This window comes from Cryptotermes secundus, unplaced genomic scaffold, assembly GCF_002891405.2.
Source record: "Cryptotermes secundus unplaced genomic scaffold, Csec_1.0 scaffold330, whole genome shotgun sequence".
Taxonomy (NCBI): Eukaryota; Metazoa; Arthropoda; class Insecta; order Blattodea; family Kalotermitidae; genus Cryptotermes; species Cryptotermes secundus.
Genome location: NW_019734317.1, coordinates 433,124 through 459,872, shown reverse-complemented (window position 1 = coordinate 459,872; position 26,749 = coordinate 433,124). Strand labels below are relative to the sequence as shown.

The following is a 26,749-nucleotide window of genomic DNA, read 5'->3' as shown; positions in this document are numbered from 1 at the left end:
GTACATTTTCGTTACTCACAGACTGATTTGACGTAGTCGAACTGTCATGTTTTTTGCAGAAGTTATGTTGAAGTGCTTAATGCAGAATAATTAATGTTTTTTGTTTTTTTAACTTCGTTGTACAGCAGCAAGATTATGGTTACCATGTATAATTTCGGTACCCTCAAACTAACGCAAACTAATATGACGTGGTTGAACTGTGTTTTGTTTTTTCGCGGAAGTTGTGTTGGGAATGGTGTAGGCATGATGTGTAAAGCGTAAAGTGAATGTGATTTAGTAAATTACGGATATTATTTTCGCCTGTTATTCACCTAGTACAAGTTTTCATTATTAGGGCTTTCAGAAATGAATTTTAACGCGACGTCCGGTGCAAGACATCGTAAGTGTAGGTGATTACAGTGAAATAAGTTGTGGTGAACGGATGACTTGATCATTAGTTTGCTAATTGATATCTATTCTGTTTGTCCATAGTGAAACTAAATGTTGTGTGAAATTAATTATAAATATTTTATGCAATGAATCTTGTCGGTATGTTATAACAATTTTAATTGGTATGCATTCTTGTCGGTTGTTATATTTTAGGTTAAGAAACCCATATTGTGCATGCCGAAAGATTTTTTTGGAGGGTTTTGTACTTTGTTTGGATTGGAAGTTTGACTTCACACACTCAGTTTTTTATATCATTATAGAAGTAGTTGGATTCGTAGAAGCATTGTATTAAAGAGCATGGCTAACTTTCCTCACCACATCTGGTTTCATTTGTGACTTAACCTGTATTGCGGTTGTGATTAAAGTAATACTGTAGAAAGGGTAGAATATAGTGACGTTGTGGACAAAAATATTCCGTCTTTTAATGTTGTGTAACAAGTTGAGGTAGTTGTCTGCCATGTAAGAATGCCAACGTGTAGTTTTAGTTAAGTAAATGATTGTCGTGGGAAGTTTATTGAGTTACTTTTATAGTGTAAATGAAAATAGTATTTTTGTATTTTTTTGTAAAGTATGGATAACGTAGAATACTNTCTTATCAATCTGCAGACCCAAAAATTTTATCACAGAAACTTCATTTATAAACAAATTCCCACTAGCAACTGCCAGAGAGTTATAGGACTGTTTTAGAGCAAATCTAATAATATTAGTTTTAGTGATATTTAAGGCCAACTTATTAGCTGTGAACCAATTTATAATAAGAGACAGTGTACCCCTGACTCTATGCTTAAGCTCATCATGATTATTACCAGTAACCAAAACACTGGTATCATCAGCAAAAAGAAAAACTTTAGCCAATTTATTAATATATGGCAGCAAATCATTAATGTAAATAATAAACAGAAGTGGTCCCAAAACCGACCCCTGCGGAACCCCTTGTTTAACTCTTTCCCAAGATGAAAAATAGTCCTGACCATCATTAGTTTTGATGTACACACACTGTTTTCTATCCAATAGATATGATTTAAACCAGTTTAATATACAACCCCGGACACCATAATACTCTAGTTTAGATGTCAATATCTCATAATTAACACAGTCAAAAGCCTTAGCAAGGTCACAAAAAATTCCTGCAGTTTGCAGTCCGTTTTGCAGCCATTAGTTGAATTTTTTATTATAACAATGACTCTTTTAACATGATTCAGATTAGTGTTAGTATTTCATAATTTCACCTTGAATACTTCACATCAGAGGTAGTTCAAATGTGAAATTTGTATTGTAGACCATCCAGAAACATAAACCACATAATTTTTCACTCACTACACAGAATGCTCTGTCTGTTTGGCTTAATGTTATCAGTTTTTCAGATGAAAGAGGAGCGTGCTGATCAAATTAAGAACTAAAATAAATCTGAATTCACATTTGCTTTTTGTTACTGGACATAGCAGAAGCCCATCTAATTCTCAGCCCTTCTACTGATTTGAGTATCAGTTATAGTCACACAGCACAAACCATTCTAACCAAAAATATAATTTTTTTAAGTGTTCATATTATCAGACCAACCCATCATTTTAATGTTGTTCTATACCAACAATGCAGTCTGTCAAAGGAAGTGCCTAGTGTTAAGTCCATTGAGAGCAGCACTGTTACTGTGGCAGGGGTGTCATCAGTGTATCAGATTAGACAGTCTGCAGCAATAAACATAACTGTTATTTTGGACACTGTCCATCTTCTGAGCTTTTGGAACATGATGTTTTGAAAAGTGGATCTCTTTCTGTCCAGTGACTGGCCCTTTTTGATGAAACCAGCTGAGTATTAGTCTTCCCTTCCTTGCACATAATGATGGAAGCAGAGCCATGTTCAGAACATTGTGTTTGACAAAACTCAAGATGATGGAAAATATCCAAAATAATGGCATATTTTTTGTAAAACACAGTTGTTAGAAACATTTAGATTACATCTGTTACAGATTGTTTGTGTTTGTTCTTTCCATGTTGAATTTTATGTAGCAAATAAACCTCCATTAGTTAGTGTATATTATCGATAGTAACTCAGACATAACCTGAATTTGCAAAATACCACAAATAATATGAATTAACAGAAGAAAACCGAACTGATTTTTTACTGATACGTTTAAGGCTGTGCTTTAGAGAATAAAGAAACGTTTGTTTATGTGCATGAGAAAGTTCAAATGTTATGCATTGTCTCATATTTTTAGCCTGGTTTCCTTATTTTAATAAAAGGATTCTCTTCAGATCACCTTGCTCTCTGTGTGTCTGTGTATCCCCCATAATTCCAGAAAGCCAGAAGCTGTCCTGTTTATATGAATTTGGTGCAGACCACAGAGAAGGCACTGCCATCCACACCTGGATGCATCATTTCTATGTGGTCTGTGTTGTATCAAAGGAAAGTAGGCGATTAATTCTTCCCAGAACTTCTTGTTGTATTTCATTACTGCAGAATTTGTATAAATAAACTTCTGTCACACCAGAAACAGCTGATAAGCTGTGATATTAATTTTACTCATTTTAATGTGTATTTTTTATAGCTGCACAGAAAGGAAGCAGAAAAAAGCGTGTGAGTGATACAGCTGCCATGAGTGCCCCAGCCTACCCTCCACCATACAATCCTTATGCTTCAGCAGTTCCAGGAAACATGCCACCTAACATGAACATGTATGATGGCAGATATGTACTTCCACCTCCATATACTGCCAGTCCAGGTAACATGATTAGCATAGCTCACAGAAATGTTAATAGTGAGTACTAAGACTTCATTGATTTGGGTAAGGTGTGGTCAGATGTCATGGTCTTATTAAAGTGATAAACTTCTAAGTTGAATATGAACATTTATATTTTTAGACTGACTGAGAATCTGTCACAGAACAAGTCAGTTACAAGTTGTGTATTTTAAATGTGAGTGGGCCAGAAAGTTATTGCTGGTCCCCTATGTACCTCTTGCAACATTCAGCGTGTTAAGAGGAACATATTCAATTTGCCAGGTAAACCAGAATGCACATCATGGAATGTGACCCAGTATCCAGCATGTGACATCTTTTGCATAGCATTTTCGCCAGACTGGAGTGACTGAGTAATGACTTAGTCTGAACCCAGTTCACTTCCTCACAACCTGTTGCTCTGAGACTGAGTTTCTGTATGTCTCTCTCTCGTACACATTTCTTGTTTCCCTCACTACATTGCCTTGTCAGTTCTATTCTAATTGATTTTAATCATCATAACAAATGCAGATGAATTTAAATTAGGCAGGTCCTTGCAAGACCATCTCTATTCTTCTTTTCTGAAGATGGAGACAGCACATTGCTCAAAAACATCAATGAACACACAGGGCCATATGCCAAAGGACAGAACCTTCACAGGAAGCTCTTCTATGTCTATTGCTTTCCAATACATCTGTATAAAACTTCAGAAGATCTTGCTTTCTGTAAAATAAGCAGATTTGGAGGTATTCAGAAGAATGTGCTCTTTAATTTACATTACCATTACCATGGCATAGGGGCATGCAGTAATGTAGATGGTTGAGGCACTATGCTACAAGCCAGAAGGTTGCAGGTTCAATTCCTGATGAGGTCATTGGATATTTCAATTGATTGAATCCTTCCAGGCTTGGGGTTGACTCAGCCTGTAACAGAAATGAGTACCTTGAATCTTCCTGGGGGCTAAAGGGTGGCTAGCACTTAAGGCTGAAAGTCCCACCACCATCTGTGAGCCGATTGTCTAGAAAATGTGGGAGCCTCAGCCTCTCACAACCCTGTGGGCCTCCACAGCCTGTTACAGGGGTAGCTTTACCTCATTTACCTTTATTGCCATGGCACATGTTTTAAATTTTTTTGTCCCAAATTAATGTCTGCTTATTGCCATTTACTTTCCAGATAGCAGAATACATAGAGTGGCTCAGAGCTGCACCATGTAGGGTTAAGAAATGACAGAATCTTAATTTAAGCCAGTCTCCAAATTGCAAGGCACTGACTTTGAGGCACTTATTAATATAGAATGTAACAGGTGCTTTTACTAACTGCAGCATGTCCACATTAATTTTATCACCTCCAGATTGTATCTTGTTCTGCAGTTCCTGAACATTTGCTGGTCAGTCAGTGTAAATGACACACTTCAGGTTACCCCAGAGGAGAATTTCTATATGTGTAAGGTCCTGTGACTGCAGGTGCCATTCTACAGGCCCACAACGTCCTATCGACCGATCCGGAAACGTGACACACAGGAAGACGCACGCAGTATTCACATAGTGAGGCAATATTCTGTTTGTCTGCACCATTGGGATGTCATCAAATATAGGTTTAAGGAATTTTCGCAGTATATGAAGATACTGTCATAGTTTAGGGCGGAGACATAGAGTTTGGAGCGATAACTGAATTCATTGGCTACCTGTTACTCTTAACTACAGATGATTACAACACTTTAATACTTTTCACAATCTACAAATGACTCCAGTGCATTTCAAGTCTTTCCAGTCTGCTATATCTTCACATAGTTTCGCTTCTTCTAAGTCATCGCCTCCATCAGCAGGGACTCTCCTTAGCATTTCCATGATCTATGGCTCTTGCTGGCTCTCTATGTAGACCTTTGTTGTGAACCAGTGTTCCTTGACTGTTGTATGCATATTAATTCTCATGGTAACATGTTTTAACAAACCATTGCATAGCAATGGATGCCTGTGCACAGACTCCCTTGACACCACACTTCTGGGTATTATGTCACAATATGTTACTTGTTATGTGGCCTAATCATCCTGTGTTCCAAATCGCTGCCCAGGCCATAACACATTGATCATTCTGGATGTGTGTTGCTTCCATCTAGTGTGGGTTTTCTTTGGCCTCCAGTATTGAGAATTATGTATGTTTACATGGCCACTGACATGAAAACAGTTCATCATTGACCATGATCCACTGGACTGAGTTGCTTTGCTGAAACTGATAACATAACTGAACTCAGTGATACATGGCATCACACTGCAATTCCAGTGTAAGTTGCACTTTATGCTGGTGAAGATGGTATTGTTTTAAAATTTGTTGGGTTTAAGTTCTGTTCATTCCAGCCTCTTGGGACAGCTTCGTCATTGACTTCTTAGGAGTACTTTATTCAGTTTCAGTCTCACAATATATGTTTAATTCTAGGTTAACTATGGTTTTGGCCACTATTTTTGTTCATCATGTGACTTAGAGTCACTCTCAACTCTTGCCTGCTATTCCCCCTCCATTGGCCAATGTGTGCAGCTGGGAGGTCTTGTCTACAGTGTAGGTTTTTAGTTGTAGACTTAAATAATGTAAACTGTATAAACCTTTGTCTTAGTGTTCCAGTGAGTATGCGTTTTTAGCATTACAAGCATTTTTTAATTCTCGTCAGCTTTAAAATTTGTTTTTTATTTACTTCGGTTTGCATTTAAGTTAAAATAGATAGGATAATTTGAACTAGTTAAAAGTAGGCTACTGTTTGTTAATTATTGTTCTTCTTAATATTGCAATTTTTATTACTTTTATTATATTATCTTATCAAACTGGATCCTGTGTAATAATCGTTTTTCTTGATGAGCATGTAGAAGCAGATTCTTGTGGGGTATGTTTACTCTCTTGACATATACTGGATTCTATGTATATTTTTCCTGTTTGCTTTTTGTGTGCTGGTTTGAAATGTAAATGGTCTTCGAACTGTTTGTCTCTGCGCCAAATACTGCTGTTGCTATGACATCAATTGCAATTATAGATCTACCAAGATATGGATGATTGGGGACACTTCCTGTGATGTTGAATACATTGACTAACACTCCTCATAGTACCGTAATCAGTAGATTACCTCTCCAGATGTCGCTGACTGAAGTTATCAGCAATGGATTGATAGAAGCAGCTTCGTCACCATACATGAAAACCAGGCTCACTCAACCATCTTTTGTTAGATTCATGGCCATTTTTTACCCGCAACAAAAAAGATTTATTCCAATGGGGACTTTTGGGCCAATCTGTACAGTGTCATGTTACAATGTTGGTAATACTGATAAGTAGGATAAAGAAATGTAGTATGCATTCACTGTTCGTGTGGTGCATATTTGATGGTTCCAGATGGTTAGATCAATTTCTGTGCTGCTTGTAACATATTACCATACAGGTTTCTCACGTTCATTTCTTATAATATTAATACATTTTGTACAGTCACAATTTTTGTATTCTCTTAGGAGATTTTTATGAAAGTTCAATCGCCAGACAGAATTTCATGACTAGGTTATGTTATTACTGCTATCACCTCATGAGCATGATTGTCATTTTGGTATGTTTGATTCCAGTGAGTTAAAATTTATCAAAATGTTCAGGTCTCCCATGGGAAGATTCTCATGCATGAGTTTCACAGGTGTCAGTAAGTGTCTGTCCTACAAGTACATATTTTTGTCTCTAGTTGAATCAGGGGAGAGTCACTTTCAGCTTTGTAATGGGGCTCTGAAGAGTGACCTCTTTCCTTCTCCCATACCCAAATTGAAAATTATTTCCCATCCATTCCTTTTTATAATTTAAATTCTATAGATTGTTATTCTGAATGTCCATGCCCTAACAGAGGATAAAATTGATGATACGAAGGACAGGTTCTATGAAGAACTAGAACATGTATTCAGTAAATTCCCGGAATACCATACGAAAATTTTAGGAGATATCAGTGTCAAAATAGGTAGGGAAGACATTTTCAAACCAACAGTTGGGAATGAGAGTTTGCATGAAGTTAGTAATGATAATGGAGTTAGAGTAGTAAACTTTGCCACATCAAAAAATCTTATTATCAAAAGTAGAATGTTCCCACATCATAACATTCATAAATTACTTGGACATCTCCTGATGGAAAGGCGCACAACCAAGTTGACCATATTTTGATAGATAGGAGACAGCATTCAAGTATACTTGATGTCCAATTGTCCAGGGCAGCAGAGTGTGATAGTGACCACTATCTGGTGGAGGCAAAAGTTAGGCTGAGACTGGCAGTGAGTAAACAAGCAACGTACAGAGTTCGTATGGAGAGGTTCATTCGCAAGAAGTTAAACAAGGTAGGGGATAAAGAGAAATATTGTGTTGAAATCTCAAATAGGTTCGCAGATTTCAAAAACTTAGACACTATTAGAGAGAATATCCAGATTTCTGCCAAAGAGAATCTAGGTTATTATGAATTCAAGAATTATAAGCCGTGGTTAGATGAAGGATGCTCAAATTATTAGACCAAAAGAAAGAAGCCAAATTGCAGGGGTTACAGGATCCAAATGAAATAAATGGGGGTAATCTGAACGATATAAGATGTGAAAACAACGGGCATTTCAGGAATAAAAGGAGGGAATATCAGAAAGACAAAATTCATGAGCTTGCAACGAACAGTAAGAACAAGAACATTAGAGACCTGTATAGATGATAAATGATGTTAAGAGGGGTTACCAACTTAGAAGTAACTTAGTGAAAGATGAGAATGGCGACCTGCTTGCAGATTCCCACATTTTGAAAGGTGGAAGAACTACTTCTCTCAGTTATTGAATGTACATAGGGTCAGTGATGTTAGGCAGATAGAAATGCACACAGCTGAGCTGTTAATACCTGATCTCAGCCCTTTTGAGTTTGAAATTGCTAGTGCAAAATTGAAAAGGTATAAATCGCCAGGTAGTGATTAAGTTCTGGCAGAACTTGTTCAGGCAGAAGGCGAAATATTACGTTCTAAGATCCATAAGCTAATTACTTCTATTTGGCATAAGGAAAAATTGCCTGATCAGTGGAAGGAATCTATTATTGTACCAGCTCACAAGAAGGGTGATAAAACTGACTGTAGTAATTATAGAGGGATATCACTGCTATCAACTTCATACTAAATTTTATCGAATATTCTACTCTCAAGGTTAAGTTCATATATAGATGAAATTATTTTGGATCATCAGTGTGGAGTTCAACGTAACAGATAAGCTACTGACAGAACTTTTGCATTCGTCAGATACTGGAGAAAAGATGGGAGTACAATGAGACAGTACATCAGCTATTCATAGAATTCATGAAAGCCTATGATTCAGTTACGAGGGAAGTATTGTACAATATTTTCATAGAGTTTGGGGTACCAGAATGCAGTGCAAAACCATGACATAATGATAGCTAACAGATGTTTTGAAAATGCGGCACAGTTCAGATATTTGGGAATGACTGTAACAGATCAACACATGATTCAATAGGAAATAAAGAGGATATTTAATTTGAGTATGCTTGCTACCATTCAGTCCAGAACCTTTTGTCTTCTCACCTGCTGTCTAAAAACATAACAATTAGAATATACATGACTGTAATTTTGCCTGTGGTTCTGTATGGTTGTGAAACCTGGTCTCTGACATTAAGGGAAGAACATAAACTGAGGGTGTTTGAGAACAGGGTGCTGAGGAGAATATCTTTATTGAAGAGAGATGAAGTGTGAGGAGGTTGAAGAAAACTGCATAATGAGGAGCTTCATAACTTGTATTCTTTGCCAAGTGTAATTAGAATGGTCAAGTTAAGGAGGATGAAATGGGCAGAGCATGTAGCACGAATGGGGTCAAAGAGGAATGCACATAGGATATTGGTGGGAAAGCTAGAAGGAAAGACATCACTAGGAAGACCGAGAGATAGGTGGGTGGACAATATTAAAATGGATCTTAGGTAGGATTGAATAAAAATGAGTGGATCAATCTGGCTCAGGATAGGGACTGATGGAGGGCTCTTGTGAACATGGTAATGAATCTTCGGGTTCCATTAAATGCTGGGAAGTTCTAGAGCATCTGCACAATTGACAGCTTCTCATGAAGGCCTCAGCTCTGTGAGTGAGTGATAGATTTTTGACATTAGGACAAGACTTCAGATCATACAGGCTTTAAGTTCAGTAGTTACACCTGTAAAGTAATTTGAATTTACATTTTTCCTGTAATAATTTCCCATATTGGGATGTAACCAGGGGTGGACATGGGTAGAAGGTAGAAGCTCTCTGCTCAGTTTCATGCACTTCATTTCAAGGGCACCATTTTCATTGCCTTAAGAGGTGGTATAGCATTCCCAAGAACAATACATGTAGGAGTGAATTCTTCAGCTCACATTCTAATAATTTGATGCCTAACTTAAGGTCTCTATCTGGCTATACATAGCCATAACAGTGGTAGACATTTTTTTAATGGTGTTTGATGAGTCAGGTGATATAAATGAAAACTTTCTCCTCAGGTTGATACATGTGTAGACTGAAATAATCAATGCAAGGGTGTCATTGTACCATTTAATATTTGGTGTTATTTTGTTTCATGAACAGATTATTCACGCATACATCCAAGTTTTCCACCAGCAGACCAGGGCTTTTCCATTCCAAGTCAGTTCCTGAATGAGCCTCTTGTGGCAAATGTTGCCATGCAATATGGCCAGGCACTGGTTGGTTCAGGCAAGCAGCTGGTTGGTCAAGAACTTGAGAAATACGTCCCTTTTTCAAGGATCAAATATTACTTTGCTGTTGACACAAGATATGTCACTAAGAAACTGGGACTTCTGTTTTTCCCTTTCACTCATTCAGTGAGTACAGATTGTAATGAGTCTCATAAGGATAAGCTCTTTTTGTCACTTGCATGCTCTTATACCTACAAATGGACAGCTTAAACAAATATACAGCACTTTAATGTCATGTTCGGATATCCCTATATATACGTGGTGTGTTCAAAAAGTATTGAACCTTTGGTTGGCAGAAATCCATTTATTGATTAGGAGGTACAAAACCCTAATCCCTTTGAAAGTAGTCTCCTTGGTAATACACACACTTCTCCCAGCGCTTCCGCCATTGTTGGAAACACTTCTGGAACGCGTCTTTTGGAATGGTGATCAGCCAGGCCATCACATTCCGCATGATGTCTTCTCTTGACTCAAATCGGGTTCCTTTCAGTGGCATTTTCAGCTTGGGAAATAGCCAAAAGTCACACGGAGCCATGTCGGGGGAGTAGGGAGCCTGACGAACCACAGGGATGTTGTGTTTGGCGACGAAAGTCTGAATCAGATGCGCAGAATGGGCGGGTGCGTTATCATGATGGAGCTGCCAAGTTTTTGCTGCCCACAGATCCGGTCATTTGCGCCGCACAGCATCATGAAGGCGACGAAGGACCTTTGGTAGTATTTTTTTGTGATGGTTTGGCCTTATGGTGTGTACTCATGATGCACAACCCCACGGGAGTCAAAGAAAATGGTCAACATGACCTTGACATTGCTGCGGACCTGCCATGCATTTTTTGACCACGGGGATGTCAGATGTTTCCACCGTGACGACTGCATCTTGGTTTCCAGGTCATACCCATAAACCCACGACTCATCGCCTGTGATCAAGGTGTTCAGAAAGTTCGGATTACTGTTTGCGTTGTCCAGCATGTCCTGTGCGATTTCCAGATGGCGTTGCTTCTGCTCCATTTTTAGCAGTTTCGGTACAAATTTCGCGGACACTCTCCTCATTCCCAAATCCTCAGTCAAAATTGAATGTACCGATCCAATGCTTACCCCTATCTCGTTCTCAAGTTCTCTGACTGTGATACGACGGTCCTCCATGACTAAAGTCCGCACTTGCTCAATGACATTCTCATTTCGGTTTGTTGAGGGTCTGCCTGAATGTGGTTCGCTGTCCACTGATGTGCGGCCATCTTTGAAGCGGTTGTACCACTCCTTTATCCGTGAGTTGCTCATGGTATCGTCCCTGAAAGCCTGTTGAATCCTGCGAATGGTTTCCACTTGGGTATTGCCAAGCTTTTGGCAAAATTTGATGCAATATCGCTGTTCATGTTGTTCCGTCATTTTGCACCTTACTGGAATCTGACGAGCTCTCACTACACGTCCTCAGTCATAGGCCGACTGCCAGCGACTGACACTTTCTGCGGGCAGGAAAAAATTCACGACTGCGCATGAATGTCCTCTCATGTCTCCACCGAAAGGAGCCTCCCACGCTTCATTGGTTTACGCGGGAAAACAGAAGGTTTGATACTTTTTGAACACATCACGTATGTAGTTTAAATGTCATTATATTTATATATTATCTTTATAACAGTTTCAAATAGTGATAAGCAGGTTTCTTTTATTGGCAGTGCATGATGTTAGATTATATTGACACTTTTGTTACAAAACACAAAAAGAAAAGATATTATGTCACTTGTCCAGAGCTGGTTTTGAAGGGTTCTGACAGTGGTGACCAACACTTGTGATTATTGAACTTTATCCATCTTCTGTTATTCTAAAGAACATAACATTTCAGAAACCAGTCTGTTTCCACCCTCATGTGAAGGGCTGGGAGACACCTACTCTATTGGGCCCATTATAAAGAGAAACCTCAGTCCCTTAATCTTTTTCCTGAAACATCATGTTCTTTAGAATACCAGATGATGAATGAAGTCCAAAAACCCAGTAACCCCAATTGTCTAGAAGTACTATGTTAACATTTTATTATATTAATCTTTTTCTTTTCATTTGTAAAATTAATATGTTGTTTTTGGTGTTCTGATGTTTTATATTTCTAAGTAAACTTTAAAAGTATTACCCATTCACTGTTTAATACACGCAAACACCAGCTTCTACAAAGAAGCATAAATACAGTGATAGAAATCTTGGGTGAAGTTTCAGCAGTAAACAGTATGACTGTTATTGCTCAAAGGTTGCAGCACATTTGTATATCTGTAGAGCAGTTGGCTGACGTTCATGTGATACCTGGCCTGAAGTGTGGTCAGACTTTCCATAACCTATCAGCCAGATACTGGAATGGTACTTTAGACAGGCCACAACCTCATCCTCCCCTGCCCTAATCTATATGTGTACACTGTATGCAATAAGATCAGTCCTAAGTAATCTCCGAAACTGATACTGCCTGTGTGCATGCATACCCAACAAACTACATCTGTGGTTCACAACCTGTCATGAAAAGTTGATAATTATCAACTTTTCATCAGTTTTCAAATTATCAGTTTTGGAGATTACTTATTACCAAGTTTGCAAAAGCCTGCCATTAGGCCAAGTACTGAACCAGTTGAATTGCCATATTTCTGAAAGAATAATTTTAACATTATCCTCCCCCTGGAACAAGGCTAACACAATTTGTATAGTGACTTGCTGCTGGCTGGTTGGTCGAGGGGTCAGAGTTTGAGGGCTGGAAGGGGTAAGATTTTTCTCATCTCCATGTCATCTGGACTGGTTCTTGGGTCTACCCAGCCTCCTATCCAGTGGGTATCAGGGAGCTCTTACCCAAGGGGTAATGTGGCCGGTGCATGAAGCTGACCACTCACCTCTAACTAATGCCAAGGTCAAGACAATGTGGATCTAAACAATTACTCCCTCATACCTCTTCATAGTATAGTGCTTAATTATTTAAGCACATGACAACTTGGAGGCATGTGGTAGCATGGTTGGGTGAGACACTGTGCTACAAGCCAGAAGTTTGTGGGTTTGATTCCTGATGAGGTCACTGGATTTTTCAGTTGACCTAATCCTTCCAGCCACACCGTGGCCCTGGGATCGACTCGGCCTCTAAAAGAAATGAGGAGTACCAGCAATCTTCCTGTGGATAAAGGGCAATTGTTGCATAAGGCAGACAAACTTACCATCATCTTTGAGTCAGTTGTGTAGAAAATGTGGGTGCCTCGAAGTCTCACAAACCTATGGACCTCCTGGGCCTTTTCTTTTCATTTCATTTATTCAATAAATCCTTTTTGGCAAAGCCTAGGATGTTGAACAAGTCGCAATGAAATCAAAACATACACAAGAACAGTTCATAAAATAGAAAGTCACATACAGAGCAGTCATAAAACGAAATTATACATAGTGATAATCAAAACACAAAAAGTGGAAATTGTTCAAGTTAAAATCAATTAAATTACAACCCGTAAGATCTTACACAATACAACCATAACATATACATTTCACAAGATTTCAGTATTAAAATATACTAAAAGTTCATTTAACGAATACAAACATAAAATATGTTAATTACAAATATCTTTTTCATTCATTCATTTGCATGTTGATAATATTCATTCATAGAATCATCCCTGATACAGGGATAGCTTTACCTTTTTTTTTTTCCAGGGAGAACTATACTTTTCTTAATAGTGTATTTGTACTCTGTTCTGTGTTTCAAGACACAATTCATACTGTTATATGATTTACAGCACTCATTTTGCTCCAAAACATTAAGAGAGTAAGAAATCCTTGTCTGTTTCATGCATTTTGTGTACGTGTGTGAAAGGTGAGACAACAAAAAATGTCAGTATCGCAGCCTGAAAGGAATGCTGACTGCATGAAATCTGAAATGAGAGTGTGAATGGGCAGGTCAGATAGTTAGATGGCTTTACTGGTGAGGATCATTTTCTGTTGATGTATTTCACATCTGCCATGTGACTGCAGTACAAGACAGTGTCCTGCACTGAGAGCACACAGTGGGTGTGATGTTGGATGATTTAGTAAATACATGAAAAGTTTAAGTGGAAAAAAGGAAGTTATCATTTCATAAGAGTTGACAGTGTATATGGTATCCAGTGGTTTCTGAGAGAATGATTCGCTCCAGTGCTGCAGTTCAAGTAGATATTTTTGATATTTTGGAAACAGCTGTATGTGAATTATGTGATGAAATATCTTTTGCTTAATGATAATTTTGCCATTTGTTCGCAAGCAACAGCTAAATAACTTTGCTTTTGTATACTGATGCAACTGGAACATGAGCCTGTGATGCGGGGAACTACATGAGAGTTTTTTATATATATTTTCAGGATTGGTCTCTTAGATATGAACAAGATGGACCTGTTCAGCCTCGCTACGAAATAAATGCACCAGACTTGTACATACCTACAATGGCATATGTGACATATGTCCTTGTTGCTGGGTTAGTTCTTGGCATGCAGGACAGGTATGTATCAGTGAAGTGTAAGTGGACAGAGTAATGGGCAGCCTAGTGTCTGGGTGTCCCACCATGGAGGAATGTAGCTAGATTGAAAGTAATCCTTGCATTTTCTTAATCCTAGTGAGTGGCTGCTGATTACAGATGCTGCGTGGTCTAAGGCATGAAATGTCTTCGCCTGCTTGAACACTTGGATTGTGGGTTCAAATCCCACTCAAGGCATGGATGTCTCTCTGTGATTATTCTGTGTCTGTGTTATCCTGTGTAGGTAGCAGCCTTGCATCAGGCTGATCCCCCATCCAGAGAATCCTACCAACTCTCTAAGATTAAGAAACTGAAGTGAGGTGAAAAGTTTCATGGATGCCCTATGCTCAAAATGGGAGCAACAGGAAATAGTGAGTGGTTGGAGGAATGGATTTGTTGGTTTGGGCCCTGGACACTGGCCTTCCATGCATAATGTCTGAGATTTAAGCTCAGCCACATCCATTGTTAATTTTTCCTAATTCCTTACCTTTTTTAAATCATTTGATATATTGCATTTCCTTCATTCTGAGATGCACTCTTTTCACCTTTTTAAAATTTCAGAAATCAGAGTGCATCTCACATTTAATGGCATCTAAGATTGATATGGGCTGAAGCACGAGTAAAATACAGCCACAACACTTAGTCGTGAGACAGTGAAAACAAGCCTAGTAACAGGACTTCCAAAATGTGTTTGCGTGTTACAGTGTATAGAGCATCTGATGGGGGCTTCAGGGTTGAAAGTACCAAGTAGTTCTGGTATTAACTAATACACTGCAATGAAGAGAGATCAGTCAGTGTTCATTGTTACACCTATACTCATTGTTGCATCTGAAAATATTTCTTACAATCAACACTCGGGTGTGGATTTTGTTGGCGTTGTTGAACATTTTACTATTCTGCTGTATATCACTAAATCATAGCCAAGTGGCTGGCAAAAGATCTGATCAGTAATTGATCTGTTACATCAAAACCCACACCAGTGGTCCCTAATAATTTCATCTGTATATGGACTTAACTTTGAGGGAAGGATATTGGCTGAAGTTTTGTATGAAGTTGGTAACAGTGATTTCCCTCGATAATTACAACAGTCAGTTTTGTCACCCTTCTTGTAAATTAGTACAATAATGGACTCCATCCACTGACCGGGCAATTCTTCCTTACTCCAAGTAAATTTGATGTCTTTATGGATCTCAGACTGTATTGTTTCACCTCCTGCTTGAATCAGTTTTGCTGTAACTTGATCACTACCTGGCAATTTATAGTAGCAGTTTCGACCTTAAAAATACTAGGCTGAGGTACTAATGGCCCAATTGTAGGTACTGGGCATATCCACAAAATAATTTCTGTTTGCAAATATTGCCGCTGCAGTGCTGCGACCATGATGGTGCTCATGTGTGCAGACCTTTTGCTCCTTTGGGAAGGCACAGACACCATTTGCAGATGATTGAACTGGATGTACACATTGTCCTGTGTGTTTACAATGTTCAAGAAGATTGAGAAGCCTGCTACATGTGAAATGCAGTCTGTAATCTGTTTCTTGAATGCAAGAAACATGAAACTGGCTGACATTCATCATCAACTTTGTGGGGTGTGTGGAGAACATGCCATGAGTGATTCAATGGTATGGAGTTGAGTGAGACACTTTAATGAAGGACGTGAAAATGTGCATAATAAACCGCAGAGCAACCAGCCATTTGTGGTTAATGAAGATTTGGTGCATGCAATGGAAGAGAAGATTCAACAGAACAGACAGTTCACCATTTCTTGACTTTCCCTGCCTTTTCTGCAGATTTCATGATCACTTCTTCACAAAATCGTGTCTGATAAACTTCATTTTCAGAAATTGTGTTACGCTGGGTGCCAAAGATTTACGATAAAATTGTCAGTCCCATGTTTCATCATCCAGTTGCCTGTCTTCATGGTTGGGTAATCTTACAGCAAGGCCCATTTCCTTCTCTTCTGTTCTCCTGTTTTGTATTTGTGTTCATGTTTCCCTTACTAGATATCTCCGTCTTTTCTTCATCTTCCAAATCATCTGTTTACGATAATTCTAATCATAATCATCATCCTCCGTATACTTGTCCACCAGGCTAGATCATTTTAGCTAAAGCATTCTCCATCATTTTCTGTCCTCTCATGAGAGCTTTTCTGTCATCCTCTGCTTCTGTGCTTTATTTCCCCAGGGTGACCGGAGCCCTGTTATCCAGTTCTGACTTGGCCCTGCCATTGTATCCTCAGTTTCACTGAATTTGGTGTTGTGTTTCTGTTTTTATGCCTGTTCAGTGCCCCAATTTTAGATATTTTGCATCTTTCATTAAAATGGAAACTGTCTTACCTGCTTGAAGTCTGCTTACATCGTAGTACACATCTGAATGCTCAATCAAAATAAATCTATTAAAACCTACAGAAAAAATTCACAAAAACTTATTCATGTATGTGTGTGCATCAACACCCAGACTTGCATGTTTTACATGTGGATATTACCATATTGAAGTGTTTTGTTTTGTATTGAGAATGTTATGTTTTGTCTGTCATCAGATTTACTCCAGAGGTGTTAAGCATTCAAGCAAGTACAGCGCTTGCATGGACAGTGTTCGAGATAATAGTTGAACTGATCACGATGTACATTACCAATATACAGACCAACCTGAAAACATTGGATTTGATAGCTTATGGAGGATATAAATATGTTGGGTAAGCATTACAATTTTAACAGTAGTTGAGATTCTTATATTTGTGATTTTAAAACAGTATGATAGTCTGGTTTGGAGTTTATATAATTCTGTTTCCAGTATCTCTCTCTGTTTAAACTCATTCCTTCAATGGTTTGCTCAGTATATTGTTCATATCCATTATCCCTCCACAAAAACACAAATCCGCTAATTAATTACAGTACTGCATCCTGTTGCGTATTCAGTTATTGATATAACTAGTATAAAGTCGATTGTAATTTCAGTTGGGAATTCTTAAAACGGTCTTCATCAAAAATACGTAGCCTCTGCAATTTGAGAAGTTCCAAGAAGGTAGTTTGGTTTGTACTTGGATACTAAGTTTGATATATAACAATGTGCTTCTGATGTCTAGATGAAACGTTTTTGGCAAACCTTGCTTATAGGAAACAGACTTCATCAAAAATGGCTAACCAGTTTTTTCCTTCAGCTGACAATAGAACATCACAGTGACCATTGTCCAGTTGACCACTAAACAGCAGAGATACATTTCTTACATTCACTGCTTGAGCAGTCATAACAGTTGCTGGTTGAGTGATTTCACTTTGAGATGCAAAGTAAATAGGACAGACACTTTGTAAATTTCACTAACAGCTCATATGATAAACTGCTTACATTAAAAACCTTTTTTTAGTTATCATTGCTTACTGCATGTTCTGACCATAAATGGTCAGCATGAGGTGATGTACACAAATCTGCTAAATATATCTTGGCTATAAGTACAAATTTGTTACAATGTGGTAAGGTAAAGTTGTCCCTGTGCTTAGCCAACTAAGCACTATGCCATGAAGGAGTAGGGGGGAGTGGATGTATAGATCCACATTCTCTTGACCTTGGTACTTGCTGGAGGTGAGTGGTCAGCTTCACTCCCTGGCCGCATTACCCCCAGTGAAGGAACCCCCAGTACCCATTGAATAGGAGGTTGGGTAGACCACAGAGCTGGTCTGGACGACGTGGAGAAGAGAAAATTTTTGCCCCCACCATAACTCAAACTCTGACCCCTTGGTCCTCCAGCCTGTAGCCAGTCGCTATACCAACTACGCTATTGGATTAGTGTTATAATGTGGAGATATATAAAAATTTAGATAAAATAATAAGGAAATTAAGTCTGATCTCAGTTAATTTACCAAAGATATGAGTGGAAAGGTGATAGCATTTGTCCATGTTATAAGAATTTTCCGTTGTTTGAAGTTACATGCGTACTATTTAGTTTGAATTGTAGTATATAGCTTGGAAGTTCACACACTTGTATCAATCCATCATTTTTGTATATAGCCACCTTGGTCCCTTCAGGTTAAATTATAACTTTCACTTGTACATTAATTTGATTTTGGGTGTGGGAAATCTTTCTGATGTTTTGCTTTTTGTGATTAGTCAGAATCGATTGATGGAATCTGTTGTCTATCTTTGAAGACAATGAATGACCTGTGTGTTGGTAGAGCTATACCAGTGTCAGATCGTCAGACCATGCAAGTCCTAAACCGGCACTGCAGGAGACTGGACTGGTCCTACTGTTACAGTTCATTGCCTTCCTGTATTATTTCACATAGCATGTGAATGATTATGCTTTCATGCATCGACTTATTATATTATGCAGTTTGTAATATTCATAGTGGCCAATCACAGTGGCCGCACAGTCTAAGGCATGAACTGTCTTTGCTTGCTCGGACGGTGGGATTGTGGGTTCAAATCCCACTCAAGGCATGGATGTCTGTGCAATTATTCTGTGTGTGGGTAGCGGCCTTGTGAAGGGCTGATCCCCATCCAGGGAGTCCTACAGACTGTGTAAAAGATCAAAGAAACTGAGAAAGTGGCCAAGGTCAGAAGGGCTGTAGAGCTAGAGAGAGAGAAAATTCATAGTATATTAAGCATAAATCTGTGAACAGATTTGAAATAATTTCTGTCCTCCTGGATTTGCCAAACGATTTGACGCACGCTCTGAAGGAATCTCCTGTGTTTCTTTTTGTTTTCACCTTAATATTGCTGAAGATGTTATCCATCATATATTGTTTGCTTTGTCTCCCTGTTTTTCAGAGCAATTAATTTGTTATAATTGTAAAACTGTATACTTACATTCATGAGGCATCTGGTTGAGGCCTCAGCTGTGTTACTGACTTTCCTGCCTAGGTCTCATGGTTTCCATTAGTCTCCCCAAGCAAGTGAAGAGATAATGCCTTCAAATTGGCCATCACTTCCTCATGCTCTCTCCACTGTCCAGTCATGCTCATCTTCCAGTTTCACTTGACACATCTCTGCAGTTGAAATTATAATGTTAAATGTTATTATAATGTTGGTCCCATGTTTCTGCCCTCTTCCTTATTTTAAGATCAAAGGTAAGCTTATTGTACCATCATGTGTATATGTCTTTCTGCCTAATAAGTTTTGAATCTGGATAAAATTTTAAGGTTCTCACAGCAGTGGGTATCAAGAATCTTCTGTAATGTAATGCTGTGTTGTAAGTGTAAGACAGGCTGGTGACAAGTTTTGGCATCATAAGTGCCATGGAGAGGCATCAGAACAAAGTCCACTGAATTCTTCTGATGGTTCTCACACGAGATGCTGGTGCCACACAGCACATGTCATCACAGAATGCAGAAAACACTGAAAATGTTTCTGTTTAATCTTTTTTGTCTGAGCACGTGACACATATATTTTGTATGCAGAATCACGTGCTTTACCTTCTGATGGTTCATTCTCATTATGTTTATCTGTGCACTGCTGCCAGCCCACACTAAAACTCCCCCTTCCATCCATGATTCTCAACTGTCCAGTTGTTCAACCTCAGTAAATTTTGCAATTTTTATAAATGATTATGGGACATACTGTATACATAAGTAGCAGGACAGTGTTTATCATTGTGTTGTTTCCATGGAAACCAAATGCAAACTATTCTCAGTTATGAAGAAAGCAGTCTTCTGGGATTTGGCACCGTGTATATGTGGTGTTAACCGACGTTTCGGAGGAACGTATCGCCTCCATCTTCAGGGTAGAAGAAAAAGTGTAAGAAATCTGCAAGTGAAGAGACCGTGAGAACTGGTAAAAGCAGACTGTTTTTATTTCTTCTACCCTGAAGATGGAGGCGATACGTTCCTCCGAAACGTCGGTTAACACCACATATACACGGTGCCTAATCCCAGAAGACTGCTTTCTTCATAGTCACCGCCGTGAAAGCCTCAAATCTTACATATTCTCAGTTAGTTGTGATAGGATCAGAAGATGGCAGCAAGAAACTACATTGTTTCAGTCAGTAATTACAGTGTATATTTTTGCCAGAAAGGCCATTACTTACTTACTTACGGAGCTGAGCCCTTCTTGAGGAGAAGCCAAATCTGCAGCCACTCAAGAATTTCCCAGCATTTTATGGAACCCGAAGGTTCCTCACCGTGTTCATGAGAGCCCTCCACCGGTCCATATCCTGACCCAGCTCAATCCAATCCATCCCAACCTCTCTCTTAGATCCATTTTAATATTGTCCACCCACCTACGCCTTGGTCTTCCCAGTGGTCTCTTTACTTCTGGCTTTCCCACCATTATCCTATATGCATTGATCGCCACCCCCATTCGTGCTACATGCCCTGCCCATCTCATTCTCGTTAACTTGATCATTCGAATTATATTTTGCATTTCTGTTTGCCTAACATCACTGACCCTATGTGCATTCAATAACTGAGGGAAGTAGTTCCTCCACCTATTCAAAATGTTGCGAGAATCTGTAAGCAGATCACCATTCTCATCCCCCTATTTATTTCACTTGGATCCTGTAACCATTGCAATTTGGCTTGTTTTCTGTGGTCTAGTAACTTTGAGCATCCTTCATCGAACCATGGCTTATGCTTGTTCAGTTCATAATAACCTAGACTCTCCTTGGCAGACATTTTTCTGTTCTCTCTAATAGTTTCCCAAGCTTTATTAACATCCACCTCAGTGTCCAAGTTTTCCAAGGCCGCGAACCTATTTGAGATTTCAACACAATACTACTCTTTACCCTCTGCCTCATTTAATTTCTTGAGATTGAACCTCCCCATATGAACTCTGTGCATTGTTTGTTTGTTCACTGCCGGTCTTTCCCTAACCTTTGCCACCACCAGGTAGTGGTCAGTATCACAATCCGCTGCCCTGAATGATTGGTCATCAAGTATACTTGAATGCCATCTCCTGTCTATCAAAATATGGTTGATCTGATTGTGTATCTTCCCATCAGGAGATGTCCAAGCAAATTTATGGATGTTACAATGCGGGAACATTGTACTTTTGACAGTAAGATTCTTTGATGTGGCAGAGTTTACTACTGTAACTCCGTTGTCATTACTAATTTCATGCAAACTGTTGTTCCCAATCGTTGGTTTGAAAATGTTTTCCCTCCCTACTTTGGCATTGAAATCTAGCAAAATTTTCATAGGGTACTTCAGGAATTTATCAAATACATGTTCTAGTTCTTCATAGAACCTGTCCTTTATGTCATCAATTTTATCTTCTGTTGGGGCGTGGACATTCGTAACAATGATATCACACCAGCAACCTTTAAGTATTATATATGATATCCTATCATTAATGAACTCTACCCTCATAACTGCTGTATGGTTCTCTTATGTATGAAAAACCTGTACCTAATTCATGATTTTCATTCTCCTTCCCATAGAAAAATGTATATTCGCCTGCTGATGTGATGCCACCTCCATCCCATGTGACCTGTACCCCCACTAAATCAAACTTATATTTTAAGATTTCTTCTGCCACTGCCCTGAGCGAACCTGCCCTATAAATACTGCGAACATTCCAAGTGCCAAATCTCATATCTATTTTCTTTAGCACAGGTCATTTATCCAAAGAATCCGTCCAGGTCTGAGGCTTCTTGAGAATTTTCGTAATGAGTTTATTTTTTACGGTGGGGAGTTGTTAACCTCACGCCCAACCCCCAAGCTGGAGGACCACTTCTTGTCGGCTGTCCACGACTGCTTTCTCAATATATTCGCAACTTCCCTCCAAAACTGGAGGGCGTCTCCTCCATCCGCAACCTGAGGACGCGCCATGACGTGGTGACAAGAGACTCACCTCACATGGGCCAAAAAGGCCATTACTGTACTCGTAGATAATTATTATTATTTCTTATGCTTATTCTTTTTGCTTTTTTCGAGAACGTTTCATGTTCATCGTGTTCATATTCAGTGAAATCTTCATTTTGGGCTGTAATATATTAGAGTAGATCAATGGATGATTCCCTATGGAAACTGTTGCTAGAGATGGGAATTGTCAAATTTTCTCATTAGATTTTCATTGGACATTCCGCTAGTAGTTATTAATTTACAGTTTTTGGTAGACTCAGCATATAGGTGGAAACATTTGAAGGGAAATGGTCATCAGAAGTACTTTCCAGAGCATCTTGTTTGCCAGTAGTTAATGTAATCTTTATATAAAACTGTAGATGCATCTTTATAGGATAAGCTTGTTCCAGATATACTTGTCCATGATATGAAAGTACTTATAGCTTTCAGTCTGTTTATGGTTGATGTTTGTCTTGTATTTACTTGTAACACCTAATAGTTTTTGATGATAATGTATTAATACAGTGCTTGACTTTTTGGTCATTATTTTGGTGTAGTAAATAAAAATAGGATGATGTCTATTGTCCAGAAGTTGACTGCTGTATTTATCTTGTATTACTGTCATCTTCATAACATATGTTGCATGGTTTTTGTGTTTCAGGATAATTTTTGCAGTGCTCCTGAGCATACTTTTTCACAAAACCGGGTACTTTATAGGACTGATTTACTGTAGTATGTCCCTTATTTTCTTCTTGGTGAGTATGTTTTATTGACTGAATGTTATCTCTGTTTACTATCAGTCTTTATGCACGAAAGCCATCGATTAACCTTCATGATCCTGCTACAGAAGATTTTAAGTGCCCCAGTGCTATGGGCCTGGTGGACGAATTATAACTATGGTGACAGTATTGTTATTGCAGAAGTGGAATGTTCGGCCAGCTGGACTAGATACATGTACCAATTACATTAGGGCAGTGCTAAGTCATTAAGGGTTAAAGTGTTAGAATCAAGATGTAATGATGGATGCTTCAAACCAGACTGAGAAATTGGATTTGTGTTGGTTACATTGAAAGAACTTCAGCTGGCAACACTGAATGTTCTTTCATTTGTTTACACTATGTAATGCACATAGTGTGCATTAGTGATTGTGTTGAATGACAGTCCATGTGAAAGAATTAGATAATGGGAGACTTGTTAGAGTTTGAAAGAGGACATATCATTGGTGTGCATTTAGCTCAACCATCTGTGAGAAAAAGTGCCACATTATTCGGTGTATCGAAAGCGACAGTTTCTAAAGTCATGTCAGCATACACGAATCATGGGAAGACAACATCAGTGAAGAGGGACACTGGGCGAAAATCAACATTGACAGAAGGTAATTGTCGTACACTGGAAAGGATTTTTTTGAAAAATCACACAACCTGCAGCACAGGTGACAGCAGAACTGCATATTCATCTTGAAGACCCTTTTACCATAAAAATTGCCCTATGTAGACTTCACAGATTCAACATCCATGGTAGGGCTGCAATTGCTAAACCTCTTATTACTGAAAGTAATGCTCAGATACATAAACGATGGTGTCATGACCATAAAACCTGGCCATTAGACAACTGGAAATGCGTGCACGTTACGGTCTGATGAGCCATCCTTCACGCTGTTGCCTATGTCAGGAAGAGTTTACGTTTGGAGAACACCCAAGGAAGCTCTGTGATGGTTTCAGCAGCAATATTGTGGTATTCTGTTGGTCCTGTTGTTACCCATCATGGCCAAATTACTGCAAAGGAATATGTGGACATGTTGGGTAATCAGGTGCATCCCATTATTTCTGAACAACAATACAGTTTTCCAAGATGACAGTAACCCCATTCCCAAACAGATGGAACTGTTTGTTCGGTCATAGTTTGAAGAGCACCATCTTCCCTGGTGAGCACAATCACCCACCAGGTTCGAACATCATCGAACCACTGTCTTGGAGATGAGTGAGTAACAGATTCTCACCTCCACCATCTCTAAAGCAACTTGAAGATGCTCTTTGAGAGAATGGTATAAAATTCTGCTAGTGACTGTTCGAAACTTGTACGAATCCATTCCAAGAAGGATTGTGGCTGTATTGAAACCAAAACATGGTCCATCACCATATTAATACAGAAATGTGTACAGCATCTGTAGTGTTCCCATTTTCTTTGGCCAACCCCTGTATGTTTTTTGTAATTACCATCATTTGGCACTTTTGTAACAAAAAGTTGCAAAATGTATATGTATTAGTTTCTCTGCTGTGTCTGTCTTTTTACGTAGATGTAATAGCTCAAAAACCACTAAACAAATTTTTATGAAATGTGATATTCTGGACTTTTTCCAAATTTGTTGACATACTAGGTGGTTCAAATATGACCGAGACTGATTTTTTTGTAAACAAGCTGCACTGCTCAGCAGCGGTGCGACTTTGAGAGAGTGAAGCCACAACCTCCACCCTCCCTCTTGTTCAGGTTAGAACCTGTTCAGTCCTGTCTGGAAGTTACTAGAGTGATGAGTGAACAGAAGGTACCGCGGAGTGTGGAACAACGCATTGTGATCAAATTCCTCATTGGAGAAAAGTCCCGTCTGCTGAAATTCACCACAGACTCCAACAACAGTACAGGGAAGAGTGTCTCTCACGGACCTGTGTGTTTGAGTGGTGTAAGTGTTTCAGAGAGGGCAGAGAGCGTGTGGAGAATGAACCACATGATCGTCGACCGCGAACATCCGTCACCAAGCCAAACATTGATTGTGCAGACGCGCTTATTCATGAGAATAGGCGCATCACTATCAAGGCACTTGGAGCAATGCTGTCCATCAGTGTTGGTAGTGTAGAAGACATCGTGAAATACCACCTGCAATATCACAAGGTGAATGCACGGTGGGTACCACGCGCTTTGACGGATGTGAACAAAATGGTGTGCATGCAAGCAGCCAGTTGTCTCCTACAGCAGTTTGAAGACAAAAGTGATGCATTTTTGAAGTCTATAGTGACCACCGATGAAACGTGGGTGCACTACTTCATTCCCGAGTCCCAGCAATCATCACGCGAATGACGGCATACCAGTTCTCCCAAACCCAAGAGAGCATGGAGGACCCGTTCGCAGGAAAAGTGATGGCAACGTTCTTCTGTGACTGGCAGCGGGTTATCCATGTAGACTTTCTGACAGATGCCAGAACAGTCAATGCNTCATATTTGAACCACCTTGTATTCTAATTGTAGTTATCGGTGAAGAATTTATGTGAACCTAGATGCATTTCTGTGAGCATAATTAAAAAAAAAAAAAAACATTTAAGAAACCAAAAATATGTTGGCAACCGCTGTAGAGAAAATGAAACACACATTTCATGCCCGTTACACCTCTTCTGTAAGTGTTACTTTTTGAAGGTAATTAAACAGAAGTGAATGAATGAGCTGCCTGACTTATTATACAAAGAGCTGTTCTGGAGAGAGTTGATGAGAGTTTGATTCATGTAGACTGGGACTGTGTTGGGCTGGCGTAGTTGTAGATCAAATTTGCAAGACAGTTTTTGGTGTAGATCTCAAATACCAAATTTTGCTTTAATCTTTTTATTGTTTTCAAGTTGAAACATTCAGATAGACACGATATTTTCATTGTGCATTCATTTAGTCTTCTTTGTTCAAAGAATGCATAAACATGTTTCTGTATGATGTGCAGGTTCGTACTCTGAAGGTACAGATCCTGCCAATTGGAACATCACCATCTCACCACGATCCATACATGCACAACAGTGGTAACAAGCGAAGAATGTATCTCCTGCTATTTGTGGCAGGAATCCAGCCCTTTCTGATGTGGTGGCTGTCATTTCATCTCATTTCTCCACCAGTTCCAAAGTCCTAACACATGCTGCAACAATTAAACTCAAGTGTGTTGCTGCATGTAATAATTTTGTGACGCTTCCACATTCTGCTGAAGATTTCCAGTTACTGTAAACAGTTTCCAACTAAACTGTGCTGCTTGAAAGTTTGACAGAAATTGACACGTGTTATTTCCATAACTGGCACTGGTAGTTATGTACTTCTGTGTGCAAACTGAAATGGGCAGCTAGTAATCGTCATTTAGGCTGATTTTTATACTGTATTTCAGACGTGAACGTGAACTTTATTTCAGTTCCCATTCTAGTTGAGTTTGCACAAAAAGTTAATGTAGATTATAGTGCTTTATAATTTTAATACATTTCAGTTTAGATTTTGCTGTATAAAATTTATGTTATACATTGATGTTTAAAGCCTAGATGAGTTTTGGTTCTGAGTAAGTATTCTGTCTAAGTATTGTTCACTTAAAATGATATGAAGTTCAACCATGATTTACTGTTTCATAGTTTAAAATTTTCTCTCAATAAAGGTAAAATCTCAGTTATCTGAAGACCATAATATGAGAATTACATTTCTTTAACATAAGGTTTTCCTCTTCCTTGTTAAAATGTATTGTCTGGCAGAGAAACCTTAAATCTTAATGCCACTACTTGTGTTTTCTTCGGTAAGCTCTGGCAGCCTGAACTTGGACATGTTCCTTCCTCTGTGAAGAAGTGGGCCAAGTAGTTTTTGTTTCTTTATAGAGGCAAGTAATAAGAGACTAATCATGTAATTTC

At 38.9% G+C, this 26,749-nt stretch overlaps 1 protein-coding gene across 4 annotated transcripts; it reads left to right on the top strand.

The window, feature by feature from the left end:
- Nucleotides 1–62: 62 nt before the first annotated feature.
- On the top strand, nt 63–26,531 carry LOC111868577 (protein YIF1B-A). 4 transcript variants are annotated; one of them, XM_023859349.2, is made up of 7 exons: nt 63–385; nt 2,975–3,148; nt 9,732–9,985; nt 14,197–14,333; nt 16,887–17,042; nt 22,781–22,874; nt 25,816–26,531. In XM_023859349.2, exons 1-7 carry the CDS (start codon nt 346–348, stop codon nt 25,996–25,998), a joined length of 1,038 nt encoding a protein of 345 aa, XP_023715117.1. In that variant the 5' UTR covers nt 63–345; the 3' UTR covers nt 25,999–26,531. The 4 variants fall into 4 exon arrangements, with proteins under 4 accessions (XP_023715117.1, XP_023715118.1, XP_023715120.1 ...); XM_023859350.2 differs by having other exon boundaries at nt 64–379; XM_023859352.2 differs by having other exon boundaries at nt 65–389.
- Nucleotides 26,532–26,749: the final 218 nt, after the last annotated feature.